This window comes from Dermochelys coriacea, chromosome 9 (genome assembly GCF_009764565.3).
Source record: "Dermochelys coriacea isolate rDerCor1 chromosome 9, rDerCor1.pri.v4, whole genome shotgun sequence".
NCBI classification, from domain to species: domain Eukaryota; kingdom Metazoa; phylum Chordata; order Testudines; family Dermochelyidae; genus Dermochelys; species Dermochelys coriacea.
Window position 1 is genome coordinate 63074008 of NC_050076.1, and position 15759 is coordinate 63089766.

The following is a 15759-nucleotide window of genomic DNA, read 5'->3' on the forward strand; positions in this document are numbered from 1 at the left end:
ACAATGCACTTGTTGAAGTTGTTCTTGGCCAGGAGCAGGACGTTGCTGAGGACCATGTTGAGGAAAGAGGAGGAGGAGGCTGTGGAAGAGCCCTGCATCTCAAACATGTAGTCATTCAGAGTAACCAGGACCTGCAGGCAGCTAAACTGTTGGACTTTATTGCAGGTATCTATAAATCCTCTCAGCTCTGGCTCCAGGGCCCTGAAGATCTCAGACAGCAGCTGGGTGGGCTGCTCTTCTAGTCTAGAATAAGTGTCACAAACAGATAAGGGGTTGGGACAGAGCTGCTCAGGCAGTGGGTCAGCCAGAGAGGTATGGACAGGGTGACAGAAAGACACAGAAAGGTGAAGCTCAAACACAGCCTCTTCAGCCTCACAAACCAGGAACTAAGAGTGCAGACACCAGATAAACACAAAAGCCCAGATCTCACAAGTACTGAGGTGCCTAACTCCCCTTCATTCCAATGGGAGTTAGGAGCATAAATACCGTTAAGGATTTGGGCCAAAGACCATTGGCAAGTCATATACTACAGCTCTACACCATGGTATTAGTGATTTGTATAAAGTGATAGCCCTGCCATGACCAGTGACATAACAATAACACTGTGATGGTCAAGGTTTGGATGCCCAGTTCCCAGTGAAATGAATAGCTTTGGGCACACTTTTGACCCCCAGTTCAGTGTCCTATCCTGTCCCAAGATACAATACTATCCGAATTCTTGCAGTTACTTTGATAATATATTTGCTCCTATTTCTGTGCTTTGTTTCCCCATGTGAGCAGACTAGAAGCAGTGATAAAGAACCCTTTCACACAATCGCTCTGTTGAGTAAACACTGGGTACTAACCAGCACTGTCCTGAGTCCTGTGGCACTAGCAGGTTAGGCACCCATGTAACAGTGCAGGCAATTTGACCCAAAGTTTGTCCTATTCCACTCTCATTTACGCGGATGTAAGCCAGGGGCGTGACTCCTGATTTTCACCAGTGTAAATGTGATTTGAATACAAGCCAACATTTTTTTTGTCCCAATGACTTCATTCATTCATTGTCCAACTGACTTCATGTACTGGATTGACTGAGGGCCAAATCTTACCCAGCTCTCTTCTTGTGATATTAGTTAGCAACAGTCCCCTATTTATCTGTCCTAGGTAGTTATAAGTCCGCTGTTACCATAGCATCTGAGCACTTCACAATCTTTAATATAGTTATCCTGAATACACCCTGTATCAGTGTGTATCCCAACTTTATAACCAGGAACTGAGGCACAAAGAGGCTGAGTGACTTGCCCAACATCACACAGCAAGTCTGTGGCAGAACATTGCCTTGCCCATGTCTCCTGAGTCCCAAGCCAGTGCCTGCCATTAGAGCATCCTTCCTCTGTTGGCGGGCACTGGACAATACATGCCTTTGAATGACACAGTGGGTATCCATACTATAAGGTTAGCCAGGTCTGTGGGACCCTGGCTTATGGACTTGGTGTTTCCAAGTCTGCGCTTAAGAGTCCACACTGCATAGTAACCCTACAATTGCTGGACCAGGGTCTCTCAGCTGTGCGATGTGTCCATACTGCACTAGGCAGATCTTCTGACTCTGGTTGGAAAATGCAGTTTTGTCAAAACATGGGATTGTGTTGATGGGAGAAAGCTGTTTTCCTTTGTTTTGATAACGTAAAAGAGTTTGTTTCTACTTTAGTGTTTTGATTCATTTTGTTTTGACTCTTATATGATATGAACTATTGATATTTACTGGTAATACAGCACACATCCGAGACCCTGAACGCCCTGGAGGACAGCCAGAACTTTTGGATAACTGGAAGTGCTGTTGAGCTGCAGCATCACTGATGTGAAAATATGTAGTAGACCAAAGGGTGTAAAGCTGATGTTGGCTTAATACTGTACTTGGTCTTTTTACTCTATAATAAATTACAAACTTTACTGAGTTTATTAAAACACCAAAATTGTATTAAAACCACTGTGGTCATAATTTAATTCTGATTTAGTCATAACTGTCCTGCCAAGCTGCTGCTGCTGCTGCTGAAACAGGATTAGATCTCAGGCCTGGTCTACACTGGGGAGGGGGAGAGGGGGGGAAATCGATCTAAGATATGCAACTTCAGCTACGAGAATAGCGTAGCTGAAGTCGACGCATCTTAGATGGACTTAGAATCACTTACTTCATGTCCTCGCAGCGCGGGATCAACGGCCGCCGCTCCCCCGTCGACTCCTCTTCTGCCTCTCGCCGTGGTGGAGTTCCGGAGTCGACGGCAGAGTGATTGGGGATCGATTTTTTGCGTCTACACTAGGCGCGATAAATCGATCCCTGATAGATCGATCACTACCCGCTGATCCGGCGGGTAGTGTAGACGTGGCCTCAGTAACTGCAGGTAGCTGCTATACAAAGTTGTTGATCAGCACTAACAGGTGCTAAGAGGCTAACTGAGAAGTTATGAGTGTATGATTAACATAAGTGCTACACAGGGGACACACGTGGATTCAGATAATTAGGATTTTTGGATAAAGGGCATTTGAATAAGTGGGAGTGTATTGTATTATACTTAATGTTATGTGTATTTGTATGTAATAGACCAGGTGATATCTTTTATTGGTCTAACTTCAGTTGGTGAAAGAGACAAGCTTTTGAGCTACACCAAGCTCTTCTTTTATTACAATGTTTTGACATAATGGGAATGAAACATTTGATCATTCCAAATACAATTATTTTTGGAATTTGTGTGGTAAATTTCAACTTTCATTCCGATTCAGAATGAAAGCAAATTTCAAAGTGTCAATTTCCCATGGAACAGAAATTCCATTTTCTAACCAGCTCTGCTCCCAGGTCACTGCCACAGAGGGGACAAAAATGATAGATCTACTTTGTATGTCCAAATACTCCACTAAGATGCAGGCTGTCTGTCTGTTATTTGTATTACAGTAGTGCTTAGGAGCTCTAATCTCAAAGACTAATAGGCTTTAAGGCCAGAAAGGACCACCGTGACCATTTCTAGTCTGACCTCCTGCATATTACAGGCCACAGAACCTCATTGACCAATTGCTGTAATAGTCACATAACCTCTGGCTGAGTTATTGAAGTCCTCAAATCTTGATTTAAAGACTTCAAGTTACAGAGAATCCACCATTTACTCTAGTTCACACCTGCAAGTGATCCATGCCCCATGATGCAGAGCAAGGTAAAAAACCCTAGGGTCTCTGCCACTGTGACCTGGGGGAAAATTCCTTCCTGACCCTAAATATGATGATTGGTTAGACCCTGAGCATGCGGGCAAGACCCACCAGCCAGACACCTCGGAATGAATTCTCAGAACCCTCCCCATCTAGTGTCCCATAAGCAGCCATTGGCAATATGTGCTAATAGCAGTCGTGGATGGGCCATATGCTATTGTAGGCAATCTCATCATACCATCCTCTCCATAAATTTATCATGGACTAGGAGACCATTGTGCTAGGTGCTGCACAAATGCGTGCTGTTGGGGTGTGTCCCCTCAAATGCCTGATGAAGGGTGGAGAGGTATGAAATCACCAGAGTCATGAGACAAAACCCCCTTGTCATGTTCAGCCAATTCCTCAGACACAAACTCCCAGGGATTCCAGGCACAACAGATCACACTTATCATCCACGTACTCTGTCTTAGTCTTTTGCCAATGAGACTTCTCAGGAAATGTTGCATCCTTTCCTCCCTTGCTTGCAGCAGGTAGCTGAAAGAAAGAATGGTGGGGGGAGGGAGAGTACCATTCCTTGAGAGACTTCCATTCTCCCACTTGGAGGGAAGAAGATAAATTTTGTGTCAACTCAGCAGAAGCAGTAGTGCCTCACACTACAACTCCATAGCCAAGCTTAGGGACACAGTCATAGAGATGTTAAGAAATTGCTCAAGCCTCAGGTTAATTTCAGCTCCTTGCTCCCAAAGGGTTAACTCTCTCATGGTAGGATCAATGGCTCACTTAGCTGACTTACCCCTGGCCCCTCTTGGTCTGCAGCATCCTGGCTCAGCATAAAGAATTTCTCAATAAACCTCTGCTCCGCAATGCACAGGGGTTGCAGCTCCCTCAGCACCTGCTCCAGCATCTGATTAGAAACAATCAGACACATTACACACACCATTAAATACTGTCTCTCACCTAGCGTGCCTCAGTCTTTCCTCCTGTCCTCAGAGCTTCAAGGCAACAGCAGGAGCATTTAGAGTATTGCTGTGCTAATTGCCACACTGTTTTGGCATTCTCAGATCTACTGTACATGAAGCCATTTAATCTGGAGCAAATTTTACCACGGCTGGATCTGTACACATGGCCACTGTGGTACCCTGTTTGATCTCAGCAGCATGAAATAAATAAAACACTGTGGCCTGCTGCAGGCCAAGGAGGGTGTTCAGGAAAAACCACAGGCAAAGGGTTGGAGACCCAAAGTGCAGCAAGTTCTCCATGAGTCTGTGTGACTGAGGGCCTGCCCCCACTTTACATTTCCAGTCTGGAATTGTGCTTCTCCCGGAGAGCTGGGTGAATAATGGATTTTTTCGGTTTGCTGGTAACTCTGAAAAGTTATAAAAGATTGTTTTAGGTTAAACTGAAAAGAGGGTTTTTTTTAATTTTTGGTAAATTGGAAAAAAAATGGGGTTGAATTAAATGTTTTCATTTTTAAACATTTTTTAATTACAAAAAATAAAATTAAAGAAAACTTGGAAACGAAAAGTCCTTTTGAACCAAAAAATTGATATGTTTCATTATGAAAATGTTTTGGTACCATCAAATCTGTGCTTTTTGGCTGAAAAGTTTTGCCCAGCTCTATTCTCAAGTGACTCTATGTTAGGTGACTTGATCAGGTCACTAGAGCTCTATTCATGGCCCTGTCCCTCTTTAAGATGCCATACCCACTGCATGTTCTGATAGTAACTAGGAGGTGCTCTTGATTAATCCTCCTCTGTGTTGCCCCCAGACATGTATGCCATCATGCAGGAGCTCAGCTCATAGCCCAGACTCCATTCGTCCACACACCTACGTTGGGAAATCCCCGCCTGAAATCTACATGTGGGTGTCACAATCAGAGAGTTCTCTCACAAACACCGAGCTAGGGTCAGAGAAGAAGCAGTTTGCCTCATTCTCTTTGTTCAGTTAAAAAAAACCCCTAAATTTGATTTGTGTCCCCTCGAAGTAGTCTCCATGTAGTGCCTACGAGACAAGTGCTTGAAGTATGTGCTTAAGCAATCTGTGCCTGTTACAGGTAGAGAACAACTCTGCTCCATTAATTCATGGACAGAAGGGAGGAGAGGAACCAGTATTGGATTTCTACATATTCCATAATCACTTTTCTAAAATATAAGTCCCATCTTCTTCTATTAACTCTCAGTTCCTTACTTTGACAACATTTCCTCTGTCCAGTTCATCCTCTTCCACTTCTCTGTTGTCAGCGAGACAGAACCGAGGGTGCTGTCTGCTCCCACAGGGCACCTGCTTGTCTAGAACTTCTTGAAAACCTGGAACAGACATAACTTCTGAAGGCTTTTGTATTTACCTGTATCTCTTTGCTTCTCTCCATCTCCAAACTGTGACACAGTAGCCATGGATGATCAACATGTCAACCATAGAGATGACCACCTATAGCTATCCATCTACTCACTCAGCCAACCAGGCACACATATTGGGAGGCTCTGGGTATTAGCTGAATTGAATCAGAGTACTATACGCTGTGGGACTGCCATATTAAAAAAGTCAAGGGGGACCACGAGTGAGAATGCATAAGTCTTACTGCAACTTTGAAAGGGATGTAAACAAGGGAGTACAAAGTTGAAGAAGGGATCTCCCGCCTATTCTGCACAAGGCTTTCACCTATGGTCATAAGCGTAACTCTCAGCTCTCATAGACCTAATCTGTTCTCTGACGTTACGGTTAGGTGATTTAGCCCTTCTCTGTTACAGCTGCTGCTTCCATATGGCCCAGTTGGCTTTATGGAAGCCAGCCCTTACTGCCTGATTGACACAAGACACAGATTCTGGCAGACGTCCTATTGTGGTTGGTTTTCTCTTCCTCTCTCCTGTTATCACCCTTCTCTTCTATTGCTCTCCTTCCAGTGCTACTTATCCCCTTGCTACTCAGTAGTAGTACGGATGTAGGAAAATCTGGGAATGAGAAATCCTGGATGCTATCGATCCTCCAGTTGGTATAAATCAGTAAAACCGGTTGAAAATTTTCCATCAGAACTTTTTTTGATGGAGAATAGGGTTTTAGATCACACAACAATTTTCATGGAAAGTTACTGCTTTCCTTAATTTTTTCTGATCGACGTAAAACCAAAAATTTTCATCTGAAAACTGAACATCTCTTCAGGTTTTGGCCCTAAATTTACATTGTTTTGGCCATTTTGGGACAAAAAGTTGAAATTTTCTGCTGAAAATTTCAACAGAAAAACCAAACAAAAACCAGTTTGTTTTTACTGAAACTTTCTGCGTGAATAAACAAGAAGACTTTCCAGCCAGCCCTAAAAAATCAACCCAACTCCACTGACATCAATAGTGCTATGCTGATTTATACCAGCTGAGGAGCTAGCTTTAAAAATCTGGGACACCTAGAGTAACCATCTCAGAGTCCTATTCTTTCTGCATACAAGCTGGACCGTGTTAACTTTTGGCCACCTTTCTTTGGAAAAGATTTAGCAGACGTTTTAAACGTTCCGAGTAGGACAACAAAAGTGATTAGATATCTGGGCAAGTCTTGCTTATCTAGCTCTCTGTCTCAAGAAATAACAAAAAAAAACCCAAACCCTATTATTTCAGTTTTGCAAAAATCACCAGAAGAATTTTCTAACACGACACAAAAGCTTCTCAACCAACCTCTGCATAAAGAGGATGATAAAAGAATGACATTTTACTTCATTTAAAAAAAAAAGCAACAAGAATTTTTCAAGACAGGAAATGAAAGCCTGGAAAAAAGAATGGATAGAAGACTGAACTATTCAGTGATAGCTAAGTGAAAACTGTGCAGTTCCTTCTTTTAACCTTATTCCATAACATGAGAACAAGGGGATGCTTGAAATCAAAGGGCAGTACATTTAGAATTCTTCATGTAGCATGCAGTCAGCCCAAAGAATTCACTGCCACAAGAGCCAGTTGAGACAAATAGACGGTGAGACATAGGGTGTGACTGGGAGATTGCTTTATCACCATGTCACTTATGGATGTGGAGTGGTAGGTGTGGGTTGCAGACTGATGCTGGGGTTCAGTCTTCTATCCATTCTTTTTTCCAGGCTTGAATTTTCTGTCTTGAAAAATTCTTGTTGCAATCCAAGGGAAATCAACAATCTCCTACTGAGGGCAGGGAAGAGCAAGGAAAATAAAGGAATAGGGAAAGTATAACCTAGCGCTTCAGGCTCTCAATCATTTCACTGGGTGACTGCAGCCCTGCGTTGCTGCCCCTGTATGGTATTGTATTACATAGTGCAAGCATCCCGGCTTGCTCAAAAATGGGGACTCCCAGCTGTAAGCAGGAACTGCTGGCTTCTCCTGTGAATCCACAACAATGGGAGGGATTCTCCCTTTTGGGGGAATACAGTATTTTCAATAAGAGATTACCCAGATCTGTATCTCTGTAGGGCAGTGCACAGGAAACTCAGGGACGCCACCTCTGCTGAGTGCAATCTGCTGTTACCGAAGAAATCTCAAAGGAAATCTGACAAAATATGGATGCCTTTGTGGGTTAATCCCTGTTGGGGTGTGGGGGGGAGTTCTGTCACACCTCCCTGGCCACCTTCTCTTCCTCAGCGTCACATCACGCCACATGAAGCCACTGATCTATTAGCATTGCACAAACGGCGAGTTACACTGAGAATGAGCAGTGCTGTACAGACTACAGCAACTCTGTGTTGCAGAGGATTTCAGTATTTTGAAATCGGTTTTGTTCCCATTTGGAATGAAAACCAAACATTTCAAAATTCTGCCTGGAAGGGAACAAGGCCCTGGCTTTGGGGCAGTCCTCCTGGAGGCTGCCCCAGAGCCTCCGACCTTGGATACCCTGGGATCCAATGCTACCGAGAAGTCACAAGTCTTGGAGTCAGGATTCCCAAGGCTTCCAGGCTTCCAGCTCCTCATTAACCCATGAGATGGGCTGTCAAGGAGCCAGACAGGCAAGCTGGCAGGAAGCCAGGCAGGTTTCCAATGGAATGCTACCTAGGTTTCATCAGAATTTTGTCAAAATCGAACCCTCTCCGCAAAACAGATCAATTTCACCGTATTCCAGAAAAAAAAAGTTCGATCAGTATTCTTCTGACTAGCTCTAGTGATGAGGTTGGTTGACTTCTCCTATGGTATCCATTATTGTCAGCCTCTCTTTGAGGCAGTATGTTCCTGATTTTCTGAGCCAAGCACAGGTTAGTAATGTAGAGATGCAGACATTGGGAGTAGTTTCTGAGCTCTGTAAGCAATTATATGGGAGCATGAGCTTGCATGAGACACGGCCCCCCTAATTTTTTTTCTTCCTTTTCGCTCCTGCAGCGTTTCCAAGATATCCTGGGTAAATCTGTGTAGAGAGCAACAGAGGGTGGGGTATGAGATGTGCCCTCTTCAGAAGCAGATGGATACAACGGGCAAAGAATTGGAAGCCAAGTTAGCCTTTTTTTCTTAAAAATTCCCACCATCATTAACATGAGCTGAGTTCCAGCAATGCCAAGAGCCCTGCAGTAGATGCGTTGCCAGTTCTCACTGCCATTTTAAGCATTGCACCAGCGAGAGCAGATTTTTAAAAAAACATCCCCTAGTGCAGACAGGACTTTAGCAATATATGCCTGGAGACAGGAGAGACTGAACCACACTGATGTGCTACAGCAATTATTCCAACAACTGGAGCATTCTGCTGTGCACCCCACTCAGTAGTCACTTTCAGCCTATAGACTTGCCCATGTTCACAACGAAGGTCTCTGGTGGAGCTGGAACGGAACACAGATTCCCAGGCCAGTGCCTTAGCAATGAGGTCATCTTGCCTCAAGATGAACTACACACCCGTGAATGATTCCCTGCGGCCTTATGCCAGGTACAAAGCCCTCAAAGACTCCTGCTGTAACCACAATTGGTTTCTGTTTCCTGTCATTATTTTAATTATTAGCTTTTTATTACGTGTATTATTTTCCAGCCACTGAAAAAAAGATCGGTGAACCGCTAAAAGGAAGTCACCGATATAAATTACAAAACCAGGATTATACAGCCCTGCTGTTACTCATAACTGATACCATCCTTTATTATTTTTAATGAGTCTCTTTTCATAAAGGACTTCTTAAATAATAAAGCTAACTCCCCACCCAACAGGTCTCTCCATTTTTAATAGCTGCATTGCTGCTGGCAAAGACAAGCTTTGCTTTCTATTATTATCCCACAGCATTAAAAGCACTTGCTTGGAACCCATCAGTTACTATGCTGAATGGAAATGGTAGTCTCTTTGCCTTCTGGACTGGTTTTGCTAATCCTTTTATTTAAATAAGTGCGTTTGCCTTTCTTCAGGAAACTGAATCTGACCACAGCATCTGGTAAACCTCGGCTCGCGCTGTTTGCTGTCCCTGTTGCTAATTCTCATGGCTCTCTGCCAGAACGTTCATCACTTCTTTGCAGGATTTCTTCTTTGTATGAGAAAATGGGCCAAGTTTCCTCAGGAAATGCTGTGGCTATGCATCAGAGTCACTAAGAGGCAAGTTCTTTCTCCCTTTTAACTACATACTTTAGATAATGTGACTCAGGTGAGCCAAAGCAGAATCCCAGCTCTCCTGGATTGGCTGGTTGCAGAATCGCAGCTGATAAATCTAGCTCCTTCTTGGTGAGGCACACAACAGCTTTAGAAAGTTTGCACTGGATTATGCAAGCTGCAGCAAGGTAAATTGGATCTGACCAGAATACTACCTCTCCACCTTACAGGTCACATTAGTGGAACACTCTTGCATAAACAAAATGGAGAGAGCTATGCCGTCTGGCTTCTTGACAAAGGGGTGGTTACTGGGTCCCTGAGGTAAGGGGCACATGGCTAAAAGTGCACCAGGACTTGGGCTTCTATTCCCAGATCTGCCACAGGCAAATCACAACTGGAGCCAGATTTTTCAAAAGACCTAAAATCCAAAGGGTAAATTAGCTAAATGCTTTCAGCTAGGCTTGTATTGGATGGACTGAAAAAACATAAAGAAACTATAATCCATCTATTTGAACATACATTGCATTAAGGTGACTGCCAATCAACTTTGATTACACCTGGCCAGAGGTATTAGCTTGTCCTTTGTTTTTAACAGGTTTACCCCCTCTTGCTGCCCAAGTGCCCTGTTTACTATGTAATATGTAAAATGAGGTAAACACACATTTCTTTGGTTAGGACAGAGTTGTTTAACAACTTCTGCATAGTCACGGCTAGGTGGGTTTGAACATGGGCTAACATCGTACGGGGGAATTCATAACTTTACATATAATGCTGCTATGTACATTTTACCAAGATATTATTGGCCAGGGAATTATTAGTTTTCAAATGATACTTCACAAGGCATATTTTATACAAAGATTATTACAGTAGTGTGCAAGGTGTGACTGTAGGGGTGCATTCAGTCACAATACCCATCTGTAAAATGGGGAGAAATCCAGGCCTATCATGGGCTGGCTGGCCCTTTAAGAGGAGCCAGGCTTAGCCCTGCCTGTGAAGATCAGCTACCTTCCCAGCTGATTCTAACTGATGTGGGATCAGGTGGCCTTGGGTAATGATGGGACTCAGCTGAAAGAGGGTTTGCACAAAAGGCTGAGAGTGCTCGCTAGGTAATAAATAGCTTCAGGAGGAAGTTTGCACCCTGATGCAGGGGGCAATAGCAATCCCTGGAGGGGGTCTGAAAGAAGGCCAACCCACAGGTAAATGACCTTGGAGGTAGACTGGACTTGAGGCTCTGGGCTTAGGGAAGAGATACAGAAGAGATGTGGCCTAGGGTTCCTCCTTGCAGGGAAAAGGGTACTAGGGGAATCTATGGAGGGAGCTAGTCCTGTGGTTGGCCCTCAAACAGAGGCAAGGCTCTAGGGGAAGCAGTGCTGTGGGTCAGTGTTCCCAAAGAGGAAGTGGGAGTTGGCCAGAACCCAGAGAGACTGAAAACTTAAGCCCATGGTGGGCTGAGGACAAGCCTTTCAGGGTAGCAGGTTCCTAGAAGCATGGGATTGAAGAGGAGCCCAGGAGTGGAGGAAGGCTCTTATGAGTGACTAGCTTTGTGCTGGACACTGTTGATTTTGGATGTTGATACCCTGCAAGAGGTGAGGCTATAAGTGACCTGACTAGAGGGCTGAGACCTGAGAAGAGGTAGACCCTGCAGGACTGGAGCAATGCTCTGCAGGGGGTGCTAGAAGAGGACAGCCCAGCCATGAGGGCATATGCCAATGGTGAGTCCATTCTTATATGATACCCGTTGTCTGCCTTGTCTATTTAGGGCAAGAACCATCTCTTACTATGTGTATGCATAACCCTAGCGCAATGGGGCTCCAATTTCACTTGGGGGGGGCCTGTGGGTGCTACTGGAATACAAATAATGAAGGTTTCAAATGTAGCATAGGTCAATTTGGATGTACAGTAACTCCAGGCATTGGGATGACGATAGTATACCAGTGGTTGGCTCGTACATAGCACATAGAATTGTAAAAGGGGGATCGCACTGGAAGCCACAGCAACTTTGCTGACTGCCTTGGGATTACAGCCACTGAGGTTTTTCCCTTCACAATTAAAACCATTTTGCAGCAGCCCAGATGGCTCACTGGGGAGGTAAGAGGCATATGGAATACACAGGTTCTATTTTGTGTATGGGTGTGTTATGTTTGCCCAGCCCATTCCCAGAGCAGGTACACAGAGACTAGGTAAAGCTTTCGATCCACACCCCAGTGCAGCAGAAACCAACTAGTGCTCTGCTATATTATTGTGGTTCCAGTCCAGAGACTTGTGCACTTCACCAATTGTTCTACTGATCCTCAGTAACATGCTCATACCAATCTTGTCAACAAATTTTATAGCTCGCTCCCACCTACACATCAGTGTCTGTTTTGACCAAAAAGTGCCTTCTAGATACCCAGCTCATGGCAATGCTAATCCCTAAGGAACACAAGAATATCACACCAGATCAAACCAACAGTATAGCTAATCCAACAACCTATCTCTGATAGTAGTCAGTAGCAGATGCTTCAGAGGAAGGTGTGAAACCTTCATGATGTACCCTTGGGTGGAGAAAGTGTCCATTATTGTGACAGTCCCTTTAGACTCCTTTCATTGACTCCCCTTTAAGAGGGAAGAGGCTAGGAAGCCCCCTTGTTGCAGGCCTGAGTGGAGAGCTGTGGGAAGCTGCATCCAGAAACAAAAGGGTTGACTCTGGAGGGACGTTTCCTGAGCAGAGGTAGGACCCACAGGCAGAGTGGACTGGGGGAGTGAAACACAGTGGGGAGCTGTCTTGCAGAAGATCTGACGTGGGAGAACGGAGTCCTGGGAAAGAAGCCGCTTGGGTGACCCTCAGATGGATGGCCTGGAGAATGGAAGCTTAGAATAGGGGTGAAAGAACTGGGAACAGACTTGAAACTGACTCTTGGGTGGGTGATCTGGAAATGATGCCCCTGGAGGAGGGCATGGAAATCTGCTGTGATTGTACATGTTGTATTTTGGGGGTTGGGGGAGAATGGTTTTATCATGAGGGTTCTGCAGCTTACTGTACATAAATAAACTATGCCTAGAGATGGGTCTTCGCACTGGATGCTGAAAGACTATATTCCTTTCTATGGGTGAATGAAGGGGAAACTGAGGCAGGCACACTGGTCATGCTGCAGCTGGCTGTAGGAGGGCACCCCAAGAAGGGGATCCTTGCTACAATGCCTATGAATTTTTATCCTTCCTAGTGTAAGTACAGATATTGCATATAAGTAGCACTGCCTTTCTTGAACCCTGCTTATTTCTTGGCCTCCATAATGTCTTGAGGCAATGAGATCCACAGATAACTGCATATTGTCTGAAATGGACTTCCTGTTCTGATTTCTAAATGTGTAGCCTTTCAATTGTATTGAACGTCACCTTGCTCTTGTATTATGAGAGGGGGCAAAAAGGAGTGTCTGACTTTCTCTATACTGTTCGTTATTTTATATACCTCTATCCTGTCTCTCATTAGATATCTGTGAGCAGTTGTGGGCAGGTGCTTCTGTTCACTGTCTGGCATGCTCACCCCGTGACCCAAGAACCCCTTAATACCAACTGACAAGGGGGTGCAGGTGGGTTACAGGACTCTCCTGATTCTGGATTGTACACGCTGGCTCACCAAAGAGTGTCATATGAAGTCTCAATTGAAAGCTGGTGTCTCACTAGTTATCAATATCATTGTGAAAAGTGTGTTCAAGTACTATGTAAGGAGTTATGTATCTGTTCCAGAAAATTATGTTCTTAAGCATGTAATCGAAAAGCAGGTCATCAGATATGCCTTAGACCGGATCCTACAGACAGGAGGCAAGAAACATTTTTCTCTCTCTGCCTGGAAAGTAAATTAAGCATTGTAAGTAACACAATGGATGCCCATTAACATTTGACTTCATATGTAAAGAAACAGATGTGAAATCAACAGGAAAGGGAAGATAAAGGAACAAACAAGTCATGGGGAGATGGGGCATTAACCTGTCCATAGGTAAAGATGACAAACTCTGGGCGTATTTCTAGAAGACAAAAAAGACAGCCTGGCCCCCTTCACTGAGGAAGAAAGGACAGCACCTTTGCATTCATGAAAGTGGGGTCTCAACCAGATTGGCTTGAAAAAATGCTAACGAGAACATTGGGTGAGATAAAACTTCGTTAGCCAGGAGGTTAACCTGCTAGTTAAATTTAGTCTCTGGAAAGTGTGTTTTATAATTTTTGTTTTACATGTAAGTGCTCCTTTTCAATATTCTTACTTTCTGTTACTTTGATAAACTTTCCTTGTTTTCAAGAAATAAATACATTTAAGTGCTGGTCCTGTGTTGAATCTTACAACCTGGTGGGTACTGTTCCTTTGGGAATAGCCAGCCTGATAAGTCTGTTTGTTCAGTGATTAAGGTCCTGGATGCAGGGAACACTCGAGTACTTAGGGTTGGTGTGTGCCTACCACTACTAACCTGTACAGAGAGAGCAAGGTCTGCAGGGGCTGGAAGGCAGCACTTGTGCTGCCATAGGCTGGTGATTTTAGGGAGCTGATCCATGGCAAAGACGCCTTCATGCTAATGGCAGGCAGTGGTGAGGTGCCTCTCAATTCTTGGTCCCGTTGGGGAGCACCACCACCACATCCCTCCCCCCATTACGTTCTATGTAAATAGACTTGGTTGAAATTTTGACAGCTTTTTTTATTGGAAAATGCCTTTTCCAGGGCAATGACATTTTTTTTTCACAGGAACATTTCACAGTGACTGAAATGTTTTCACTTTCCAACACCATTCTGGAACAAAACACCTGAACGAATTTCATTTCACCACTCCTTCTTCTTACTCCTTCATTCCTAAAAACGGGGGGGGGGGGGGGGAATTAAAACTGGAAGCCAGGGGGAAGGGGGAGAAGGACTTCTGCTTCCTTTTTTACTCCCCCTCATTAAAAATAAGAAAAGGGGGAATGTCTTCCTCCTCATAACAAAATAAACGAATAAAAATTTTCATCATAAAACAAAAAATTTCAAAAAAAAAATCTCTATTTTATGAAACATACCTTTTTTTTTTCAAAGTGGCTCTACATGTACATTTACAATACTACTCTTCATGATTCCATAGACCCCATTCTATAGAAAGATCCCCATCTGTATAGCCCCTTATGTCTGCATGGTGTCCCATTACAGGATCTGGCCTGGGTGTATCTTAGCTATTTCGGCAGTGCCTTTTACCTGGGTATATTCAGCAAGGCAGTGCTCTAATGTGCTCTAACAACATTGGACTATTTATAAACATGAATTCTAGTCAGATTGTTTAAGTCGTCATTCTAGAAGGCCTAACATGCTGTACTGATGTAACTCTGAAAATGAATTTGAACAGCTATATTGAGTTCAGCAAGTAACTCTATAATCTTAACTTCCCCTTCCAATTTTGCTGATCACATGAAATAGCTCCAGTCCTTGTTAGATCATCTGGCAAAGTTTGTACACACCTTGTATGTTACACAGGAGAGTGGATGCTAAGAGACTATGGGGAACTGGGGTGAGATGCTGTGCAGCTCCTCGAGGCGGCACAGCACAGAACTTGCAGTCTGGGGAGAGAGGGGGGGGCTAAAGTGGCTTTAAACCACCTTTTGAGTTTTGCTAATCTGGGGTTTCTCCAGGGGCTGCAGACTCCTGGAATAATTTAGACAGTCCTAGGGGGCCCTATGGGTCACAGAGCTGCCCAGAATCTCCTGTATGTTGCATGATGCAGCTGCACCCTGAACACACCCTCTATGGTGGGACTGGAGAGAGGTTCCTAGGAAAGGTTTCAGAGTAGCAGTCGTGCTAGTCTGTATTTGCAAAAAGAAAAGGAGTACTTGTGGCACCTTGGAGACTAACAAATTTATTTGAGCATAAATAAATGTTAGTCTCTAAGGTGCCACAAGTACTCCTTTTCTTTGTCCTAGGAAAGCAGCCTTATGACAGTCTTCCACAGTGCCTGTGGCAAAATCCACCCTCTGCTGGTTATGAGGCTGTGGTGCACCAAACACTGCTCTGGGATTGGAGCAGGGTGAGGATCTCCCCAGAGGAGACAAGTCGCTGGTGTGCAGTGGATTAAGGAGGACAGCTCTCCAGCAATGGGAGGA

The 15759-nt window shown here is 44.2% G+C and overlaps 1 protein-coding gene across 1 annotated transcript in view; it reads right to left on the reverse strand.

Moving 5' to 3' along the window:
• The window catches only part of LOC119861882 (exocyst complex component 1-like), a 61163-nt gene that overhangs the window by 8102 nt on the left and 37302 nt on the right, over window positions 1-15759 (reverse strand). The window contains exons 11-14 of the mRNA XM_038417619.2: window positions 5365-5483; window positions 3971-4081; window positions 3638-3711; window positions 3-243 (exon numbers count right to left, since the gene is read on the reverse strand). Of these exons, the coding sequence (XP_038273547.1) occupies window positions 3-243; window positions 3638-3711; window positions 3971-4081; window positions 5365-5483 (545 nt within the window). The remainder of the gene's footprint in view (window positions 1-2; window positions 244-3637; window positions 3712-3970; window positions 4082-5364; window positions 5484-15759) is intronic.